Below are 23,963 nucleotides of genomic sequence, written 5' to 3' on the forward strand. Positions count from 1 at the left end.
TGTGGAGTTATGCAAGTTATCAAAAAAGGAAAAGCTAGCCCTCTATGTATTATTTTTGGCCAAGGGTTTTTCACAATCCCTCTCTCCCTTAGAAACAGTGACTTGGTTGGTAAAATTTTTAGAAAAAAAGAAATTATTGATCTCCTTGTCATCTCTTTTCTATTTTTATGTTTTGGCACAATACAACTTGAACAAGAAACGAGTACGAAAATGGACTTGAACAAGAAACATGTACGAAAATGGATTTGAACGAGAAACATGTACGAAAATGGATTTGAACGAGAAACGTGTACGAAAATGGACTTGAACGAGAAGTGTGTACGAAAATGGACTTGAACAAGAAACATATACGAAAATGGACTTGAACAAGAACAATTCTCCTATTTACAGTGGTATGTATAAAAGCATTATTCATAAAAAATCAGTCTTCGTGTTTTGTGTACTTTCTTCTTTGCCTCCCATACCCCGAGATATTCAATTTATTACATCGCTTCTCCAATCTCAGCAAATTTGCACATGCATCTTTCTTGTTCAATTTGCGGTGGTAAAACTGCCTCATTTTTCTCGACACCTATGTATAGAAAAAGATTCCATCAATTTTTCACCATAATAATATTTGTCAAATATAATAGGATTAGACTTTAAAATGAACTGGATAAACCATAACCAGCATCCAGAAAAAACAAACTCAATATTATTAGACTGAAATGTTCCGTACATACCTTGACCACTAAAGATTTTGAGGGAGCCCCATTTTCTGATGATATCGCCAACATGTTGACCGATATTGCTGAGAAAATGAAGCAAAATGATGTTCGTAAATCACTTGAAAAAAGAAAGAGATATCTCAAATCAAATTATCCTGTCAAATGTTCAAAAACTTCAACACTTTCTTCTCACTCAACTTGCTTTGCTTTAAGTTACAAAGATGATCCTGATTTGAGCACATCTGCAGAAATCAGTAAAGAGGAATGTGCTGATTGCACTGAACTTCACTTAGTTTTGAACCAAATTCGGGACCTTGTCAAAGAAACTGAAGATGGAGACCTCCAATATGACACCAATGTTGCTATTGCAGATATTGAAGCATACATGAAACATCAAATTAGAGATGCTCAGCAGAAATTAGCAAAGATAATGGCGTTTGACCAATTGTCACCTGAAACAGGGTTTTGCCTGAAAGACTTTTGCCAAAAGATTTACCAGCTCGTTTCAGAGAAGGCCAGAAAGAATACTTTGGCAAGAAAGGTATGACTCTTCATGTTGATGTTTTCTTCTTTAAAGATAGAGAAGAAAATTTAATAAAGAAGGTTTATTTTACAGCAGCCTATCGCTGTGAACAAGCCCTAGTTGACTCACTTTGTCTAGCTGATGTAGTTTTGGAAAAGGCAAATATGTCTCAACTTTATGCCAAATCAGACAATGCACCTTCGTATCATGGGAATTACTATTTAGAGTCACTTTATAAATTGTGTAAGGACAAAGATATCTCATTGCAGCGTTACGACTACAACGAACCTTCCCGAGGAAAAGACCAGTGTGATCGTGAATCTGCTGGAGCCAAGAGTGTTTTGAGAAGCTTTGTGGATGCTGGCAGCGATATCCAATCAGCTGAGGATATCTATTACGGACTTCACCATGGAAAAGGCATCCAGAATGCTGATGTTGCAGTTGTCGAAATCGATTCCAAAGCATCAAAGTTACATGGATCAACACCAATACCAAACATCAGTTACTATCATTCCTTTCGTTTCTTCTCTGATCACTTGCTGATGTGGCGTTACTTTGGAGTTGGCAAAGGAAAGAAGTGGAAATACACCGACACAACATTTCATCCAGCTATAAAGGTCCTTAATGACTACCACACAACAGGGAAATGGCAAACCAATCCCTGATCTTCATCTTCAAAGAAACCACGTTCTGATAGAATGGTAAACACGCTAAAATTTTGCCCAACCATTGGCTGCACGGAATCCTTTTTAGACGAGGCATCTTTTGAGGTGCACGTTTTATCTGAGGACCACACGATTCAAACTGTTTCAAGGTCACTAACAGATAGAGCAAAATCATTATACTCTAAGGTCCCGAATAGTAGGGGGGTCTGAATAAAAGGGGGGGTCCGAAATTTTTGCAAAATATAATAAACGGGGGGGTCTGAATAAACGGGGGGGTCTGAAAATATTTAGGTAAATAAAGGCTAAAATCAGGCTATTTAGAGCAAAATAAGGGTCCTTCTCTTTGACAGCTGAAAATATTCTTAAAAACTAATAAACGGGGGGTCCTAATAAGAACGGGGGGGGGGGTCCGAAATATTTTCGAAAATTAATAAGCGGGGGGGGACGTCTATTCGGGACCTTAGAGTATGTTAGTAGGATGAAAACACCAAACATTGTTTGTTCAGAAGTAAATAGATCAATATCCTGTGCTTCTCAACAGGATGACACATACTTCACAAGTATCTTTGGATGGGCACGTCCAAAGAGAAGAACCTTTCGATATTCCATCAAGCAGAAGAAGCTACTAATGAAGATATTTTTGGAAGGTGAGGAAACTGGGAAAAAGACGAGCCCAGAACAAGCCCATTACAGGCTAAGAACCAAACTGCATCCTGACGAGTATGTAACAAGTCAGCAAATCCGAAGTTTATTTTCAAGGTATGTTTGTTTCCAAAAATTTGTTCAAAATTCGATAAAAAGGTTTTTGATATGCTGCCCTAAAAATAATTGGTTTTAGTTACTGAGTTTGTTTATCTAGATATATCAACATTTCAATGTATAAATCATTATCAACAAGATATGAAAGGATACTCTCAAATTCTTAAATTCATTCAGATGGAGTACACAGAAAAGAGCGGGTACATTGAAGACAACTTTCACAGAGACAATACAAAACGAAAACTGCCTTGGAGAAGAGCTTGTTGTTGTTGACCCCAATGATGTATGTGAGGACACAATTGAAAGCATTGCTAGGCAAATGGTAGCTAACTGGCAAAAAGGAGATTGGGTAGCTGTTTTATTTGAATCAATTTGGTACCCTGGAATTGTAGAATTGGTTCAAATGGCCAAACAAAGAAGACAAGATTAAATATTCAACAAACGAAATTCTTTGCTCGATCGCTGCACTCTTGCCCGTCAGCCAAAGGGGGCATTTTTCTGACTCTAAGGAAGACCAAATAAAAATTGAAAACTTGACAAAAAACATTTAGTAAGCATTCAAAGTCAAAACCTTATCTTAAATCATTTGCTCATTAATTTTCTTCATTAACACTATTTCAGGTATATTATATCAGGTATATTATTGCGAAGCGAATTTATGAGCGAAGCAGTTTTGCTATCGTGTGTGCGTACCTTTAACTATCTATCCTTTCGACTCTCTATAAGGCAGGGAGAGGGGAAAAACGTTTCGAATCTCCGAGTCGCGCGACACCAAAATATTTAGGGGATAAAATACAAAGGATATACACCGAAATGGTAACTCAAATTACCTCCGTCATATCAAATTTGACGTATACGTCAGAATGATACGAAGAACGAGTCTACCCTCCGTGACCCGTGACGTCAATATTTAGGAGATAACAAACGTGAAGAATATCCCGGGAAATGATAAAACAAATTACCTCCGTTATAGTAAATTGTTATATTTGAATTTATTGCAAAACGAAAGTGATGCCATTATGCTCCCTGTCCTTTTTGACGTCACGGCGATAGAGATATCTTGACACTGATTGGTTCTACAGATTCGTTGCCATGGTTTCAGTTTATCATCAAAGTGGTTATTCTATTTTTTCTCTCCGAATTTGGCTGAATCGCAATTCTGAGAAACTGCTTGGCTCTTTTTTTGAATTTTTATTGAGTCATTACTTTCTGTTATCATCATTACAATTTACTATAATTTGTCCTGTTTTTCTTGGCTTCGATCCTTGATTGGCATCGTTCTGTTTTGGTCATTGGTTTGGTTTCGACTTTCATTTCAATCAAATCGACAGCAAAGAAAGAAGGCACTGGCCTGTTCATTGTTTGGTTGGTTGTTGGTCTTCAGATCAGGGAAGTCAATTTTAAAATTTATTGTGCCACAAATTTGTTCTCATTTTTTACATTTGGTCTTCGAGTATATCCTCCTTGCTTGCCTTTCTGTTTAAAAGATACCGTATATTTTAAGCAACTTTTGTTTGCCATTTTTTAACCGAATTAATTATTTTTTGCTAGCCGTGTTTACTGTACTGCAAAATTGATTATTTTGATAATATGTCAGCTTCTCCAGACACAATTTGTCCAACAGGGCTTACCAATTTTGGTCGAAATGTGTGTTTTTTCAATTCTGTTATTCAAGCATTGTATTCAGTTGATGCCTTTCGGAAGTTTGTTTGTGAATATGAAAATAGTGCTGAAAATGATCCAGTTATAAATGTGATGAAAAACTTATTTATTTCTATGACGTTCTCTGATGCCCCATTAGAAACATACCCATTATTGCCATATTTTGAGCTGCCAGGTTATGAACATGCAAGATGTGAACAGTTTGATGCACATGAATGTCTCCTTCATATTTTGGATAAAATTTCTCCAATAGATACTGAGCAATCAGTGTTTAAGACTTCAGTTTTACAGTCAATACTGTGCAAAAGTTGCCAGAATGTTTCTGATCAAACAGTTTTTGAACAAACGTGTCACATCAAATTTCCAAATAGAGAAGGTAATTCGATAAAGCAAGAGCTGATTAAGCTAGTAGACGACCCATTTGGAGAACCACTTGATGAATTATATCAGTGCTCTGATTGCTCCGTTCGAACAAATGCTATTAGATCTAGAACATTATTTCATATATCTGATTTCCTTATTATTACATTGGGTATGTTCCGTTACGATCATACAACGCAGAATTCAAGAAAAGTGGTACCTGATTTAGTAATTGAAGAAAATTTTGAGAATGTTCTTTTGGGAAATTTGAGTTTACAAGCTGTCATTTTCCATCACGGTGAAACCGCAAATAGTGGTCACTATACATCGGCCGTCAAATATAAAGATACATGGTATTCGGTTAATGATGATAAAGTTTTCTGTATCAAAAATGTTAATTTCAACTGTAAAGTTAATGATGAGACTGTTCCATATTTATTAATTTATAAAAAATCAAAATCACAAAAAATTTCACCATCTATACCAATTCATAATAACCTTGTACGCAATATAAAATTTGACAAAAACATTTCTGAAGTCTCTATTAGCTCAAACTCAAAAACAACCAAAAATATGGATGCTACCTCTTTCACTAAAAAAATGGATAGAGTTGATATACTTTTGCAAGACGAATGTGACATTTACAAAGCTAATTTTTTGTCCCCTCAAAAAAATGAAACCACAAAGGCAATAAGGAAACGAAGAAAAATTATGCGAAGTGAAATAAAGGAAAAAAAGTCATGTATTGTAAAAACTTCTACTAATTATAGACAGGAGAGTTCTGTTAAAGCAATATGTACATCTCCACTGAAAAAAAACTTGCTTGATAAACCAGATTTAAAAATTACCTTCCCAAATAAACCAGAGGGTAAAACACTTTTTAAAAATAACTTGCTTGATAAACCAGATATAAAAATTACGTTCCCAAATAAACCAGAGGGTAAAACACTTTTTAAAAATAACTTGCTTGATAAACCAGATATAAAAATTACGTTCCCAAATAAACCAGAGGGTAAAACACTATTTAAAAATATTGATTTTCAACGCATTGTTATCCCTTCTGCATTTTTTAAAAAATCCTCAAAAGAAACATCATATAAGAACAAATCGAAAGCTGGCAAACTTTTAAACAAGAAAAAGATAAATCCAGACAGGTTATTAAAAGGTCTTACTCAAAATAATTCTAAATTATCACACACTTCTATGAACATCAATACTAATCGACAACCTTCTGACAACAATAACATTCCATTGAACAATCAGAATGATCATGAGATGAATGAAGAACCACGTGTGAACGAAACAAATATTCAATTGAGTGACCATCATCATGGGCACCTTAACATCCATGAAAATAGATTTGTAAAAGAAGCTGTATCAAACTTCATCAAAGGGGAAGATAAGCATTCTATAGATAGATGTATCACATGCCAAGAAGTCAGGCCAGTATTCTTTTCCCATGTCCCTAAGAAGAAGGCGGATAAGTGGCAAGTAGAAGATCAAAGATGCACTAGGTGTAAAGATGAATTTAATCAGAAACAAAATCGAAAAAAAAATCATGCGCTACTTTTTTCAGGGATTCATTCACCTCCCACTGATTGCTTCTGTGACAATGAGGGAAATCTGTTGCATAATAATCAACACTTTGCCAACACACCCTCTTTTCTTCAAGGCCTTACTTTTGTCGAAACATTGTTAATTCGCAAAATATCCATTGCAATCTATGTTCATTGTTTAAAGTACGGAATGTTGGCCTCAAAGGGCCATGCAGTTGCCATACCTTCAAATTTAAAAATATTCACCAAATTGCCTCAATTACCATCTGAAATTGGCATCATCTTGATAAGAAGTGGTAGCAATAATTCAAAAGCTTACATGGCCTCCCGACACAGGGTACAAATGTAATGCATGATGGTTTTAATATATAAATGGTCAAAGATTTAACTCATTCAGCGTCTTTTGTGTCATTTTATTCAGTCCTTTGTTTCTTGGTCTTACGTCACTTTTCTGTTCAGTCTCTTGACAATTAATTCTACGCATTCATTTAAGTTCTTTTGTATCATTTTTGTCATATAATTAGTTTATTCACACTTAGGCAATTATCTAGTATTTTCAATTTTATTCAAGTACGCGTTTTTTCTATCTCGATTTTCATGAATCATCAATCAAGCTATGAGAAGCGTTGTGTGTGGTTACATCAAAATATGGAGTTTCAGACTTAGACAGTTTTGGTCTTAACTTTCCAAATCAAAATTCAATTCTCAACTTTTGTGCACAGTTTTTCACAGTTTTCACATACTGGCTACCTGGTATGTTGTTTTCTGCTTTCTGCCTTTGCCTCTCTGTGTTTTTCTGTCCATCAGCCTATTTGGCTCAGGTGTCTGGAATTAGATTATTTTTGATATTTTTAAATCAATTTCTTTAAGCTAAAGTTAGGTTTCATTAATTTTGGTATATTTCAAGAGATTTCTTGTGCGATTTTCATGATACTTTTAAGGTCAATTTGATCAATTTCCTCAAGATTTCTAGTCAATTTCTGTACAATTTTCTTGTCATTTTTCTTGTCATATTTCGTCACTTAGTTTTGTCATTATTTTTAATTTTCAGTTTGAACAATCGTATTCACTTCAATCGAAGTTCCAAACTGTGTCAGTTTATTTCCGTGCACAACATTCAAACAGGGCTGACTCACTCGCCTGTTCATTTGAATCAATCAATGCATGTTGCTCCGTCAGACAAAACGTGTCAACTACAAGGAGCTGAGTTCATCAGAGGACGAAATGGATCCTCCTCATCATCAACTACACAACACCACAGTAAATGAAGAACGCATTGCCATCGAAGTAATGTGTGACGAGATACCAGATCTCATCAACGAACATAAGTTCGAAAGCATACAACCAGAGGACCTCAAGTCGTTACTGGCCAAATTCGAATTAATGCGGAAATCAATCCGTACCAAATCACGCAGAATCGTGTCATCCGGACAAGCCTTATCGGACGATCTCCAACTTACAATAAAGACAGGCTTGGATCAAATCACCAAGTACATACAGGACTCGAAGGAATACAACTCCAAGATCACTGTCACCAAGGAAAAGAAACGAGTCGACGAGTTCATCGCGCACAAAGAACAAACACTGGAATTCAATATGCAGTGGGCCAAAGGAGCCATCGATGAACTGGAACTAAATTTCAAAAGGATCCCTGCTGACTCAGCATCAATCGAACTCCTGAATTGGCGAAAAGAGATACCATCAAACGAAACAAAGTTCAACAAGATTTCAGATTCCTACAAGGAATGTCTCCAAACATCTACCACTAATGCACTGATCAAAGCCACAATCAAACAACTTGGTGAGAGATATTTCAAATTAGACACTTTACGTCAAACTTTTATGAACAACTTGAGCATTGAAATAAGTAATCGTGAACTAGATGTACATTCAGAATTCAAACGCAATAAACTGAACATTCATCTTGACAAATTCACTGGATATGATTCCAAATCAGATTATTATACCTTTCGCTCTAATTTCGAAAAAGTTCATTTATCATCAACTCCCAAGAGCTATCTACCAGATCTGTTAGTCAACAATTACCTTGCTGATCCAGCATATACCATGGTCAAAAACCTTGAGTCAATCGACGAAATTTGGAAACGTCTCGAAGAAGCATTTGGTGACACCAGGATGATGCTCAAGAAAAAGATCACTCAACTCAAATCACTTGAAATCTCAAAGAAAAACCCGGAAAAAGTTGTCTCTGGCATTAGTCACCTAATAAGCATGATGCAGGAGATGGCAGTCTTGGCCGAAAAGCATCACATAGAAGAACACCTGTATTATGGCGACTCACTTAACCACATTCAAAACCTCCTCGGTGACGGTAGGACAACAAGATTCCTATCAAGTGTCTGTGACCACAACCTCAGCCCCAAGGAAACCTGGACAACTATGATATCATTCCTGACCAAAGAGCGAAGAATCAACGAGCAGAAACTTCTCCTTCGAGATGAGTCAAAATCAAACGATAACAAACCAAAGGATCCATCCAAACAAACCAGGGATAAGAGGTATGGACATTTTTCGAATTCTTATATGTCCTCTGATACCTCGAATCCTGTGTGTGCCCTTTGTGAAACCCCAGCTGGTGAAAACGATCATGTTGCCTCATCAGGCCCAGGTAGAACAAAGCTGGTTCAATACTACACTTGTCAGAAATTTGCAGAACTCACACCTGCAAGTCGACTCTCCCTTCTCAAAGACAAGGGATACTGTTTTCAATGTCTCTTTCCAGGTGCAGCATCCGCATCTGGAAAGCATAAAGATGGAAAATGTCAGCATGATTTCGTATGTCCCAACGCTTCACATCGAAAGTATCCTGTTCGAAAGCACGTCTTGGTCTGCGAGGAGCATAAAGAGGAACCAGCCAATATCGAGCTGCTGGAAAAATTCAAAGAACGGTTCTTCCGAAGTCCAAGTCTTCCAAGCTTTACAAGAAATATAAGCTTGTCATTCCACACAGCATCCTTCAAAACAAACGATCAACATGGAGACAGGGGTATCTACATGCTGCAAGAAGTTCTCATCAATCAACACAAATTACTTATCTTTTACGACAGTGGCTGCAGTGATTTCGTGGTCAGTCAAAACGCAATCAAACTTCTCGGACCCAGTGCCATCAAAGACTCTTCAGCACCAGTCATCCTTGGTGGTGTTGGGAACAGTGTCACAAAATCGTCATTTGGACGTTACGTTGTCAACATTCCACTCAGCAATGGGGAGATAGCCTCATTAACTGGTCCTTGCATCCAACAGATCACGTCAACATTCCCAACGTTTTCGCTCGTCGAAGCAGAAAAAGACATCATCAAGTCATACTCCAAGTGTGGTGATTCAAATGTCTACCAAAGCTTCCATCATCAATTGGTGGCGACGTTCACATGATGATCGGTATCAAATACTTGAGGTACTTTCCAAAAATCATCCATCAAATGCCATCAGGATTGTCGATCTTCGAATCATCCTTCACAAGTGCAAGTGGAGGATCAGGTGTCATCGGTGGACCACACCCATCATTCAGTCCCTTTCATGCATCCTGCAACTTCACATCAACATATCAACTACTTCGAACTCCACCATCAGACGTTCCTTTGCTTGGATTCAACACCCATCTATCCACATCAATGCGAGTATTTGAGGAAGTCGAAGGAGCAGGCAGTGAAATCACATATCGCTGTCCAAATTGCCGCAATTGCAACCAATGTAAATACGACGAATCGACTGAAGCAATCAGTATCAAGGAAGAGATCGAACAATCACTTATCAACTCGTCGGTCACTATCGATCCAGAAACTCGAACAACCTCAGCTATCCTACCTTTCATTACTGATCCATCAACCAGATTAGCAAACAACAAAGACATCGCCATGAAAGTATTTGGTCAACAACTTCGTAAACTCAACAAACCGTCCAACCATAGCGACAAGGAAGATATCCTTACGTCAGAATCTAAGCTTCAGAGTCTTGGTTACGTCGACTATGTCAGCAATCTACCAGAGTCAACTCAACAGATGCTCAGCGACCATCAATGTCACCACTACATCCCATGGAGAGCAGTGTGGAAGGGCAATTCCATTAGCACCCCTTGTCGCATTGTCTTTGATGCATCATCAACAACATCGTCGGGATATAGTTTAAACGATCTTCTCGCTAAAGGGAGGAATACCCTCAACAGGCTTCAGGAAGTCTTGATCCGATTCTTCATTCACCCTATCGCTATGCACACAGATATCAAGAAGATGTATAACACCATCAAATTGGACGAATCTCATTGGTGCTATCAACGCTACGTTTGGGAAGCCAACCTTGACCCATCCAAAATCCCTCAAGAAAAAGTCGTCAAGACCCTGATATACGGGGTTAAGTCTTCAGGAAACCAAGCTGAATACGGTCTTCGAAGAGTAGCTGAAATGTCAAAGGATGAGTACCCCGAAATCGAAGAGATCGTCAAACGTGATATTTACGTCGATGATTGCCTCACCGGTGAACAAGACAGACAAACAGCCTATATTCGTGCAGACCAACTCGAACGTGTCATCAGTCGAGGTGGATTCAATCTCAAGGGATTCGTATTCTCAGGAGAAGATCCTCCACCCACCATGAGTGAAGACGGAGAGATGATTCACATCGCTGGATTCAAGTGGTACGTCAAATCAGATATGGTTTCGCTCAACATTGGTGACCTGAACTTCGCGAAGAAGTCTCGTGGAAAAAAATCGAATCAAGTCAACGTCATTCCTTCCAAATTAACACGTCGTCATTGTGCTTCAAAAGTGGCCGAGATGTTCGATCTAACCGGCAAAGTTTCACCTCTAGTCGCATCCATGAAGATCGACCTTCAAGACCTAGTCCAACGCAAACTGGATTGGGACGATGTTATACCAGAAACACTCAGACCATTGTGGGAATCAAACTTTCAACTCATCCAAGAAGCTGGCAATCTCAGATTCAATCGTGCAGTGGTACCTGTAGATGCTGTCAACCTAACCATGGAAACGCTTGACTTCGGAGATGCAAGTTCGTCTATGGTTTGTGTCGCTATCTACGCTCGTTTTCTCAGAACCAACGGTGAATACTCATGTCAACTCATCTTCTCACGAACCAGAGCAGTACCAAAAGGGATGTCACAACCAAGAGGAGAACTCTATGCTGCTCTCATCAATACCCACACCGGAGAAATCGTGAAGAGATCACTCAGCAAATGGCACCAATCTTCGATGAAATTCACGGACAGTCAAATCGTTTTGTACTGGCTGGACAATGATCAGAAGCCCTTGAAGCAGTGGGTACGAAATCGTGTCATCGAAAGTCTTCGTTTCACCACCAGAGATCAGTGGAAGTACGTTCCAACCGATGAGATGATAGCTGATATCGGTACTCGCAAAGGTGCAACCGTCGAAGACGTCAACAAAGAATCTACCTGGATCAATGGTCACAACTGGATGCATCAACAATCAAAGGACTTCCCAGTGATGACCGCTCAAGAACTTCGTCTGACCGATCAACAGGTATCAGAAGTCAATAAGGAAGTCTACGTTCACCATGTAGCACCCATCATTCCAGAAGAAGTTGGAGAACGCTACAAATTCTCGTCGTATCTCATCGATCCCAATGTCAAATCCTTCAGCACCGTCGTCCGTATCATGGGCTACGTGTACCGTTACTTCAACAATTTGAGATCAAAGCTTCGTTCAAACGGATTGTTAATCGTTCTCAACCATCCAATCACCGCATCTGACGTTCCCCAGCTCAAGGAAGTCGAAGTCCAACTTGGTGAACGTTATTTTCTTGAACTAGCAACTCAAGAAGTCATCAAATTCGTCAGCCCAAAGAAGTACGAACCAATCTCCACTTTGAAAGACAACATTCTAACGTACAAGGACGAATCCTTCCAAACAATGGTGTCACAATTGCAGGCAAGTTCACAGATGCAATGCTTGACTTATCTCAGTCCACGTTTTGTGTACCAGTTATTGATCGTCACTCACCTGTCGCTTACAGTCTCGTCATCGAAGCACACTGGTTGAAACATGATGGCATCGAAGCAACCTTCGTCGACTACTCAAGAAGGTGTTCATCATCGAAGGACGAACTCTCGTTAAAACCATCAAGAGATCATGCGAACGATGTCGCTATCTTGAAAAACGTACCGTTGAAGCCATCATGGGTCCTATTCCAAGCAGTTCACTCACCATCGCACCAGCGTTTTATCAAACCCAAGTGGATCTCAGTGGTCCATACAAATCAATCTCACCAACCAACAAGAGAGCAACCATAAAGATCTGGCTCGTCATCTACTGCTGCTGTTCCACATCAGCTGTCCACATCAACACGATGGATGATTATTCGTCACCCTCCTTCATCCAATCGTTTACAAGATTCTCATCAAGATATGGATTTCCCATAAAGCTATACTGCGACGAAGGCAGTCAACTGGTCAAAAGCAATCAAGATATTCGAATGAGCTTCACCAACATCCAATCAACACTTTTCAAGGATCGAAAAGTAGAATTCGAAACTTGTCCAGTAGGAGCTCACAACGTCAATGGTAAAGTCGAACGTAAGATTCGAGAAGTCAACCTGTCAATCGAAAAGATCGCCCACAACGAAAGGCTATCGATACTGCAATGGGAGACACTCGGATCAATCATTGCAAACTCAATCAACGATTTACCACTACTCGTTGGAAACATCACTGAAACTGAAACCATGGATCTTCTCACACCGAATCGGCTGATACTTGGTCGTAACAACGATCGTAGTCCTTCAGGAGACTTCGTCAAAACATGCAATCCAATAAGGCTACTCGAAACCAACTCCAAAGTCTACGATGCATGGTTCGAAAACTGGCTCGAATGTCACGTTCCCAAGCTTATGAAACAAACAAAGTGGTTTCGCCATGAACGCAACTTGCAAATCGGCGACGTCGTATTATTCACCAAAGTCGAATCTGCACTAACGAAAAGATACACGTACGGTATGATCAAAGATGTTGTTGTCGGCGATGATGGCAATGTTCGTAAGGTTACAGTATCTTATCAAAACGAAAACGAAAGCGTCAAACGTGAAACAGTTAGATCTGTTCGTAACCTCGTTTTAATCCATTCAGTCGATGATCCTGATTTGTTCAATGAGCTCCACGAAATGAGTGAATGTTATCTTGGTTGGTTATGAGTTAATGTGAAAGTTATTATTTGATTGGCAATGAGCCATGATAAAAGTCATTATTGGCATTGAGCCATGCAAAGTTATTATTTTGGTTGATCACATGATTAAATTTTTGGCCCATGGTGGGGAATGTAATGCATGATGGTTTTAATATAAAATGGTCAAAAATTTAACTCATTCAGCGTCTTTTGTGTCATTTTATTCAGTCCTTTGTTTCTTGGTCTTACGTCACTTTTCTGTTCAGTCTCTTGACAATTAATTCTACGCATTCATTTAAGTTCTTTTGTATCATTTTTGTCATATAATTAGTTTATTCACACTTAGGCAATTATCTAGTATTTTCAATTTTATTCAAGTACGCGTTTTTTCTATCTCGATTTTCATGAATCATCAATCAAGCTATGAGAAGCGTTGTGTGTGGTTGCATCAAAATATGGAGTTTCAGACTTAGACAGTTTTGGTCTTAACTTTCCAAATCAAAATTCAATTCTCAACTTTTGTGCACAGTTTTTCACAGTTTTCACATACTGGCTACCTGGTATGTTGTTTTCTGCTTTTTGCCTTTGCCTCTCTGTGTTTTTCTGTTCATCAGCCTATTTGGCTCAGGTGTCTGGAATTAGATTATTTTTGATATTTTTAAATCAATTTCTTTAAGCTTAAGTTAGGTTTCATTAATTTTGGTATATTTCAAGAGATTTCTTGTGCGATTTTCATGATACTTTTAAGGTCAATTTGATCAATTTCCTCAAGATTTCTAGTCAATTTCTGTACAATTTTCTTGTCATTTTTCTTGTCATATTTCGTCACTTAGTTTTGTCATTATTTTTAATTTTCAGTTTGAACAATCGTATTCACTTCAATCGAAGTTCCAAACTGTGTCAGTTTATTTCCGTGCACAACAACAAAAAGCTCTTAATGGTTTGGTTTTTGGTATCCCTGCTTTTGGACTGGATAATCCACAACCTGGATATTCTCAATATAAAGGAAAAATCACATTTCTGGGAAAATTTTAAAAGGGAAATATTTTTTGCATGAGCCCAATCCATATTATCATGATGTAATTATTGAGCAGAATCGCCTCTTAAACATTCCTGAAGATGCTGGAATTATACCAGGGCTTCCAATAGTTTCTGCTGATAAGTTCAATAATGAAAATAAAAATGAAGATAAAGGCCCAGCACCTGGTCAGTTTGAAAAGCTTGCCGTAGATGAAGAATTAACAACAGCATCAGGGTTTGCAACTCAATTAACAAATTCTGATGCTGATGAAAATGTTAAGAATGCATTGCGTGCATTTCTGGGTGACAATGCTAATGTTGAAGAAATTCTTGAAGCAGGTCAAGTAGCAGACATAGGAAGGCTGCACCTAAACAAAAGAGAGAAACCTATTCCAGAATTATCAACCGATGGTTTTTTCACAATGTGTTATCCTCATATTTTTGTAAATGGGACATGTGATTATACTATTAAAGCTGCAAGAACTTTGAAATATGAAGACTGGGTACAGCATATATGCTATTGCAATGATAACAGAGTGCCTGCTCACAGATTTCTCAAATTTCACCTAATGAATATCAGTATGCGTAAAAAAGCTTTGGATCAAGGTTCCTTTTGTGTCAACCAACAGATCAATGAGAAACATATCACCAGGGATGAGTTACTTGAACAGTTAGAAAATCAAGATGAAGCAATACCGCGCAAATTTTTATCATTCAGTGCTAACTTAATTGATACAGCTCCGTATTGGCGTGAACGAAAGCATGAATTGGATTCCTTTTGTTTTTTCATGTTGAAAGAACACCAAGTTTATCCTACCTATTTTGATACTTCCAGCTGTGCAGAGCATCACTGGATTCCACTGCATAACATTTTGATAAAGTACCTGTCTCAAATTACTGGAGATCTTGAAGCTGATCTCCAAGTAAAATTCAAAAGTGACTCAAAGTTTCGACATCAAGTCTTACTTCAAAACCAGCATATTGTTACATCATATTTTGATGCAAGACATCACAATTACATAAATACAGTATTAAAAGAGCTTTTTCAGTATGAAGAATTTTGGAGTCGATATGAATTCGCCAAATCAAGAGGGCAGATTCATTCACACTCCTTATTTTTTTCTAAACAACACTATGATAAAGTCAAAGCTATATTATCTCAAGATAAAAATGACCCAACTGTAAATATTGCCAAAGATCTTGAAACATGGCTTCAAACAAAAGAGATGAATGACACTGGGGTTTTTTCTCCTGGGTTTGTATCCTTACACCCTGCAGGAGGTGAAGTGCAACACAATGATGATCAAACACCACAATGGGTTCCTAACAAACAAAATTGGCCTTTGCCAGAAGGAAGTTTAACTGATGTAGATGCCAATGTGTTGAAAAAATGTGTCTTATGTCAAGGAGATGATGTAGATTAAAAGCATTCCATACTGACTTAGTCAATAAGGTTATGCTTCACACTTGTAGCTCGTACTGCCTTAGACGTAAAACTGTAACCACTAAGGAAAAAGATCAAGATGGTAAACCAATGAGAGAGTCATTCGATACTGCAGACATCATTTTGGCGAATATGATGAAAAATCTAAAAGATCAACTGGTAAAGAGATCAATCCTTTTGAGCCAAGAATTACAGAGGGTAAAATATCCAGATTTGAAGGTAGAAACGATCACCCCAGGATGGTTCAACATATACTTCTAAGACCTTTAACATGGCTAGCCCAATGTGATACCCAGGCTATAGTCACTGATGATTTATTGGCATTGATTAAGTATATAACTGGGTATTGTTGTAAAGGTAACAAATCTACACAAGACCTTATGGATATATACAAGGAAATACTGAATAAATCTGATCCAACAGTTTCTCTGAAGTCTGTTGCTCAAAAACTGCTTTTGAAAACAGTTGGTTTTGCTGATACTCCATCTTCAGCTGCTGATTACATCAATACTAAAGGTAAGCTATACAGCTGCAGCAGGAGATTTAAAAGAATTGGTTTAAGCGGTTTCAGGCTTTTTGATCCTAATGGTAAAGATGGCAAAGTTACCAAAGATACCATTATTGACAATTTCTTTCAGATAAAAGAAGGGAAGAAATCCCTATATTACTTTGTACGACTGGGCAAAAAAGTGTGATTGTGCAAAGAAGTCACCCTGTAACAAAGATCATGTTCCTGTATTTACTGGATGTCAGCGCTTTTGGATATGGCCAGTAGGTGAAGATTTTTCTAAAGAACTATTAATGAAATTCTCTCCTGGTACTTGGAGGAAAGTTGATGATTTGAAAAATGGATTTGATACATACACAGAATCATTTGCTCAATTTCTGGACTCTGACTATTGCCCTGAATCTGTGAGAAGGATGCTGCAGTTTGCCAAGGCTGAATATGACAAGAAAGTTGTTAGACGCCAAAAGAGACAAAACAATCAGCCGAATCAACCAATAGAAGAAATAAATTTCTCTCAATCAACACTTGAAGGAAGTCAAGATAGTCAATCTTCACAATGTCGTTGATACAATGGGAAACCAACTTCTTAGAGATATTGCGAGAGAAAATAGACTATCAATTGAAGAAGCTTCTGTCGATGAGGAAGTGCTATACAATGGTGGAATTGATTATGACTGGCACGCAAATGGCTTGATGTGGTTGGGTGTACAATCCTTTCCTGACACACTTATAGAAGAAACAAAAAATTGGCTATCCGATGTATCAAAGCAAGCAAATGAAGCATTTGAGAGGGAAGGTAGACTTTGTACATTGCCAGATGTTGACCCAAAATTAGTAAATCCAATCCAAATGCTAATTGTCAACTACAATATTCAACTTCTTTTGGATTATGCGAGAGGAAATTTTGCTGTAGGATATGAACATTGCAAACGACTAATTGTTCAAGGCTGTGCGGGTACAGGTAAGTCACAAGTAGTAACAAGCAACATGCTGAATGGACCTACCTTGATCAATATCAGATAAAAGTAGGTATTCTACATATTTTACTATTGGTATTGAGCAAACACAATAAGTTTTAGAACAATGCAAAAACGTCTGATTTATTTTCTTTTATCATTGTGTAACTTGGTCGTCTTTTTTTGAAAATTTTATGACAAAAAAAAATTTTCCTTAGAAAAATTACTTCAGCCACATTTTAAGGTACCTAGCACTCTATCTTTCTGACAAAAATCAGGAAAAACTAATGAAGCAATTTTGCACCAAGTCCAAAAAACCTTATTTTTAGGTAGTTTTTGGCCCAAATTTACCCCAAATTTTTTTTTCAAAATCAGGCTCCGTCACTTATAGGCATTGCTATTTTGTATCATTGTGCAAAAAATGAAAAAAAATAAAAATAAAAAGCCGATCCCGAGAAAAGCTGCTAACAGGAAAATGGTAAAACAGAATTTCCCCCCAAAAAGAAAATTCGTATTTTACGACGAAAAAAAATTTTCCGAGAAAAATTACTTAAGCCAAATTTTAGGGTACCCTGCACTCCATCTTTCTGCCAAAAATCAGGAAAAACTAATGAAGCAATTTTGCACCAAGTCCAAAAAAAGACCTTATTTTTAGGTAGTTTTTGGCCCAAATTTGCGAAAATCCGTATTTGACGAAGAAAAATAATTTTCCGAAAAAAATTACTTCAGCCACATTTTAGGATGCCTTGCACTCTATCTTTCTGCCAAAAATCAGGAAAAACTAATGAAGCAATTTTGCACAAAGTCCAAAAAACCTTATTTTTAGGTAGTTTTTGGCCCAAATTTGCCCCCCAAAAATTTTTTTCAAAAATCGGGCTCTGTCACTTTTCAGGCATTGCTATTTTGTATCATTGTGCAAAAAATAAAAAAAAACTAATGAGCCAATCCCGAGAAAAGCTGCTAACAGGAAAATGGTAAAAGGGAATTTCCCCAAAAAAGCGAAAATCCGTATTTGACGACGAAAAAAAATTTTCCAAGAAAAATTACTTCAGCCACATTTTAGGGTACCTCGCACTCTATCTTTCTGCCAAAAATCAGGAAAAACTAATGAAGCAATTTTGCACCAAGTCCAAAAAACCTTATTTTTAGGTAGTTTTTGGCCCAAATTTGCGAAAATCCGTATTTGACGACGAAAAAAAATTTTTCGAGAAAAATTACTTCAGCCACATTTTAGGGTACCTTGCACTCTATCTTTCTGCCAAAAATCAGGAAAAACTAATGAAGCAATTTTGCACAAAGTCCAAAAAACCTTATTTTTAGGTAGTTTTTGGCCCAAATTTGCCCCCCAAAATTTTTTTTCAAAAATCGGGCTCGTCNAAAAATCGGGCTCCGTCACTTCTTAGGCATTGCCATTTTGTATCATTGTGCAAAAAATTAAAAAAAACTAATGAGCCAATCCCGAGAAAAGCTTGTAACAGACGAACGGACAACGGTCAAATTAAAGGACCTCCCGGTAGGTCCAAAAATTGCTTGCTGTATTAATTTGAGGTCTACATGACGCGCCTTAGAAGACCAAATAATAACTGCATTTTCGAAAAACAACAAGATTTCTTGTTTTAAAACTGCACGAAATCCCTCTCTCATACTCGAATCAACCCCTTGGCAAAATTTGAGAAATTTTTCATAAACTCGCCAAGGAGTAGATAAGCTGAACGCATCATAAGCCCTTTTGATAGTAAAGGGGAAACTATAGACTGAATTAATCCCAAAGAACGAAGAATTACCACTTAAAATGGTTTAAAACTAAAGATATGACAAATTGTATGTTTTGTTACGTCGTTTGGGCTCTAAATAATGTCATCGAATGTGTAATAAACTTTTCACTCTCTACTGTAACTATTTCTTCATTGACCAAATATATGCTCATGATGATTTCCGATCCAATGAGGGGTCAATCATTGCTTAAATCCTTCTCAAACTCTAGATATTGTATTTGTATTTTTTTGTTTTTGATGACGTCATTGGACCTAAGATACCTCAATTTGAATATATTTAATTTCGAAAGTGTCTATATACCCACTTTTACCCCCACTTATTTTCCATTAAATTTCCGATCCAATGAGGGGTCAACCATCTCCTAACTCCTTTCCGATCTCGAGATATCGCATTTGTCCTGTTTTGATGATGTCATCAAGTGAAAACGCCTGAAAAATCAGCCAAATTTCCAAGCCTTTTTCAAGCCTACTAATAACCCCTCCCATCTTATTCCCAATAGAATTCTCGATCCAATGAGGGGTCAATGACCTCCCAACTCCTTTTCAAACTCGAGATATCACATTTTGAAGTTTTTTTCCCAAACTTGTGACCTCATTAGGTCCCGTTCTAATGTTGTCAACGGTAAATTCAAGAATTTTGGAATTTTTGTGGTCAACGGGTAGCTTATGCCCCAAGGGTCCCAAAAAAATCAGGGTTTGAAAGAAGAGGATGCGAAATGGCCTACTCATCTATTGAAACTAGCTTTGACTACTTTTGTTTTCGGAATTTTTTTGTTTGACGTCACAGTTTATTGTTAATCAACCAATCAGAGCACGGGAAGTTTGTTTATAAAATCTTTGCTATGTGTACACAAGTTTGTGTCAGACGATTTTAACAGAAGTTCCAGAAAATGGCGGAAGCAATAAATTTGGAAAAAGAATCAAACTTTGATTTAAACTTTGATGCTGAACTTCCTGATGAACTTCTTGCATTAGAACAGCTTGAAGAAATCAGTGTTGATGAAGAAGATGTTGACTTTGACATTGAACCGATAATTGTCAGTGAAACCATCCTTGAAGAGGCTGATGATTTGGAGTTGGAAATTGACAAATCAACTCAAGAAATTTCAATCATGTTTCAAGATGACTGAAGTGTTCTAATGGTGAAACCCTATGGATCCGATGAAATTGAAGATTGGAAGAAGTCAACTTTATATTGCAAACATTGTGGCAAGCAATATGTAATTCAAAAATACAAAAAGACCATGAAGAAGCCTGTGGTATGTTTTTTTGTCCCATTTCTGATTGACTTTTTTTGCTCTCTTCCATTCCTAGTGAGAAAAGCCACCCTAGAGAAAATCTGTTTCCTTAATCATGTATTGGATTATTTGCAGTGCTGAATAGTTTCTTCTTTTGTACAGACACAGAATCCTTTATAATGTATTATTGGGGTACCATGTCATCTAAAACATTTCAGCAGTTATATAATTGTATTTCTTTTACTTATTTCAGGATCAAAATCAATCAAAAACCTTGGTGTATGGAAAGAAGGCGCTCAGAAAAAGTCTTTAAAGTTTTTGAAGCTGACAAGTCAGGAAGAAAACACATTACGTTATGTTGTGGGTTACATCCCCTATGTTGAATAAATTGGAGCACAGGAAAGACTCTGAATCAAAGACTGCCCTGCTGCTTGTTCTTCATAGCTGGAATCAAGAACAGGGTGGAAAAGTTATTTCATTTTTGGATTATATCTAAGAAAAGTTTGAAAATCTCTCATGGATCAAAACACTACCCTCAACATAATCTCAGCAAAAGCTGAAACACCATCACACCCCAATTGCTCGACCGACAATACCAACAAATATGATACAAAACAGTCAAAACATTGAATCAAACAACTATACAAAGAAAAAGAAAATGGCAAGATGAAGACAAAGCCTAGAGTCAGGTGTGGTACCAAGAGTAACCACTCTCTGACGCCCGCGAGCCACCCGTCATCTTTACCAAAGAAGAAATAGTGTTGATCAGACACTATTTCGTACATAAAAAAACAGAGTAAAGGGATTAAAATAAAACAAATTGTAAACAAAAAAGTTTAAAGGGGAGGTTAAGTGATTTCTAGGGTATATATTTTCCATCATTTTCTACATTATATATCAATGTTAGGTGCCCGAGGATAATTTTTTGTTGAAGCTACAGCTTTCTTTATTTTACTAAAATAGAGGGTTCTTAAACTGGACGCGTTTTTTAAAAAAGAATGGAAATGCTCCAAAAGCAAAAAGAGAGATTTCTCTTTAAACAAAAATTATATTCTGGTAAACACTTTTCTACGAAGAGAATTTTCTCGCTCTTTCAATCTCTTCTCTCTCAAAGCAAGTACACCTAAAGCCAATAATTCTATTTCCTTTCTAAACTATCATCATGTCTTGGTTGAATGAAACCCAAGAGCTGAAATATTCTATGAGTTTTTCTTCTGACGAAGAAAACTCCCATGAAGAAAAGTTTGTTTCTGATGAAAAAAGCCCTCGTGAGGAAGATAACTTCGTTTCTAACAAAGAAAACCCTCAAGAAGAAAGGTTTGTTGACCTCAGTAATACGGAGGAGCTTCAATACCCTCCATCAGATCCACCTCCCTCATCTGAATTAAACGAGAGCTCATCTGAAGAATCTACCGCAAGTGAGGAGAGTACAGATGAGTCAGAACCCGAGCTTTTGAACCTTAAAGGTGCCAGGCCAGTGTGCGATCCACGACCGATATCCCCCACAACAGACGAAGGAGAGCTAGATGAGGACACCAGCGATTCCAGAATTGGGAACAGAGACTGGTGTGTTTGTGGAAAATGTGAAGCTATGGAAAGTTCAATCGAAAGTTTGTGCTGCCAAGACACAAACGAGGTCCCTGAAGAACTCTTTGAAGGTAGGTAACCACACGCAAAATCGAGATTGAGATTATAATTTATGTCTATAGTTCTATAGTTATACTATACATCTTTCCACAGCTAAAGATACAGGGTATGACTATGATAAACAAAAAATTCGTAAAAATGGCTATAATATAAGAAGATAAGTTGGTAATATGAGTAAAAACAATTTGTAAATTTTCTATAAGGATATGGCGATAATATAGAAAAATCTGTAGAAAGATCTCTGAGGGTGAGACTTTAAACATTTTGAAAACGATAAATCATTTCTCGTTTTAGGTCAGAAATGCATCACTGAATCAGAAGGCTACAGGATGGTTTGTTTGGAAAAGCCTGTTTTGATTACTGTATTATCGGCACTCAATAGGCTGAGAGGAGACCCAATAAAAGTTGATAACAGAAGTTTCAGATATGCAGGCTATAAACAATATACATTTTGGGTTCATAACCACCTTGGGAAAGGCGTTGGTAAAGTAATCCCATCGTGCGCTGTCTGGAAAATCAGGGAGAAGTATCCCTCAGAGGACAGCAAGTATGTACCATTTTCAGAATATTTAGAAGACAAAGAAAGATCTCAACATAATGTGGAAATGGAAATAGTCCAAGAAGAATGAAAAAGAAAATATATACAAAATATTCACTAAACGATAAATCTAGTTTTCTTGTTTTTGATACACTCTTCCTTAGATGGCTTTTCGGTAGGTGCGATATTAGAGGGCACATTTTCCAATTTCGGAGATTCATAAGTCTCATTGGAAGAGACTGTCTCGAAAATTTCGAATAGTATATGTTCGATGTAGTCTTTTTGTTTTTGCTCTTTGATATTTTTCACTACCCAAGATTGAGTGACTTTCGAAAACTGCAGTTTAGTCCTTTTATCTCCCGCTTTGGTTTCGCTTTGAACTGCACAAACTCCTGAATTGTGGTCAAGAACGGCAAGTTGTGAACGGGCTATCATTCCAGAGTACGAAAAATGTAAACGTTTCGGGCAGAACTTGTTGCAGAGGGAATGGTAAACCTACAACGTGCCGGTGTGATTAAACGAGGTAAGATGATCGAATGCACCAAGAAGACTTTTGTCAAGTACAACTTTTTCCAAGGCTACGTATGACGGGGAAGTCGTAGATAAGAAAGGTTTTCGGCTCCTTTGTTCTTTCGTCAACCTGGGGTGTTTACATTTCTTATTGACTTTGCCCTTCTTCCATCTATGCTTATCAACAATGTGGTAGAGGATACTAACCCAGTTTTCCTTTAGCACCTCTGCATCACCTTCACAAGAGGCACAACACCACCAAAAATGGTTAATGATTGATTTGATCCAAGGCTGTAAATCTAAATGCATCAATGCATGATTTCTTCTTGGCAATTTTTAGAAGTTTTTTTTTAATGTTCCGACCGATATGCCAGACGTCAAACTGGTGGTCAATATCCTTTCGCATTTTTCTCATAAAGCACCGAACTTGTTTGTGTCGGTCAGTAGTCAGACTGGAGATCGGTATCTTCTGTTCATCTAAGCGACGTAGCACATTTTTCAGTCCATCTAGCTCCATTCTGGCTGAGTTTCCCGCCATTTTGCAATGAGAGACATGAAAGTCCAAGATAAAATTCGTTAGGCCATCCATTATAGTGTATGTCCCATACTTGGCACTATATCCTGGGGAATCACACCTCCCATCACCCAACAAATCCAGTTGGCCTCGTCGTCTTACGAAATCCAAAAACAAGGTTCTATTTGTCACAAATACACGATGTACAGCTGGGAAAAGAAATCGTTTTTGTATCGAATAAAAGGTAACTTTGCTCATAAATGGAATTTTAGCGATACTCATGACTTCTTTAATCCTTTGGAATGTGCATCCAGAAATCAAAGTACTTGCTGCCATCGAAATGTTTCCTGCTGAAAAGCCTCGAATATTGGGTTGTGAATGCCATTTCGTTTCATGTCCGTTTTGACAAACTTGTCCGTTTTGACAA

General features: G+C 37.5%; 2 protein-coding genes across 2 annotated transcripts; both read left to right on the plus strand.

Moving 5' to 3' along the window:
* The first annotated feature begins 6,620 nt into the window (after positions 1 to 6,620).
* LOC136800872 (uncharacterized) lies at positions 6,621 to 9,625 on the plus strand. Its single transcript, XM_067057481.1, has 2 exons — positions 6,621 to 6,985; positions 7,284 to 9,625. The coding sequence occupies exon 2, from the start codon at positions 7,397 to 7,399 to the stop codon at positions 9,623 to 9,625; it is 2,229 nt and encodes a 742-aa protein (XP_066913582.1). The 5' UTR covers positions 6,621 to 6,985; positions 7,284 to 7,396.
* Positions 9,625 to 12,267, plus strand: LOC136800873 (uncharacterized). The gene has a single exon (XM_067057482.1). The coding sequence runs from the start codon at positions 9,625 to 9,627 to the stop codon at positions 12,265 to 12,267; it is 2,643 nt and encodes an 880-aa protein (XP_066913583.1).
* The last annotated feature ends 11,696 nt before the right edge of the window (positions 12,268 to 23,963 follow it).

This window comes from Clytia hemisphaerica, unplaced genomic scaffold (genome assembly GCF_902728285.1).
Source record: "Clytia hemisphaerica strain Z4C2 unplaced genomic scaffold, Clytia hemisphaerica genome assembly, whole genome shotgun sequence".
Taxonomy (NCBI): domain Eukaryota; kingdom Metazoa; phylum Cnidaria; class Hydrozoa; order Leptothecata; family Clytiidae; genus Clytia; species Clytia hemisphaerica.

Excerpts from the sequence above, each read along its gene's own strand:
- LOC136800872 (XM_067057481.1), top strand. The coding sequence starts at position 7,397 with ATGTTGCTCCGTCAGACAAAACGTGTCAACTACAAGGAGCTGAGTTCA.
- LOC136800873 (XM_067057482.1), top strand. The coding sequence starts at position 9,625 with ATGATCGGTATCAAATACTTGAGGTACTTTCCAAAAATCATCCATCAA.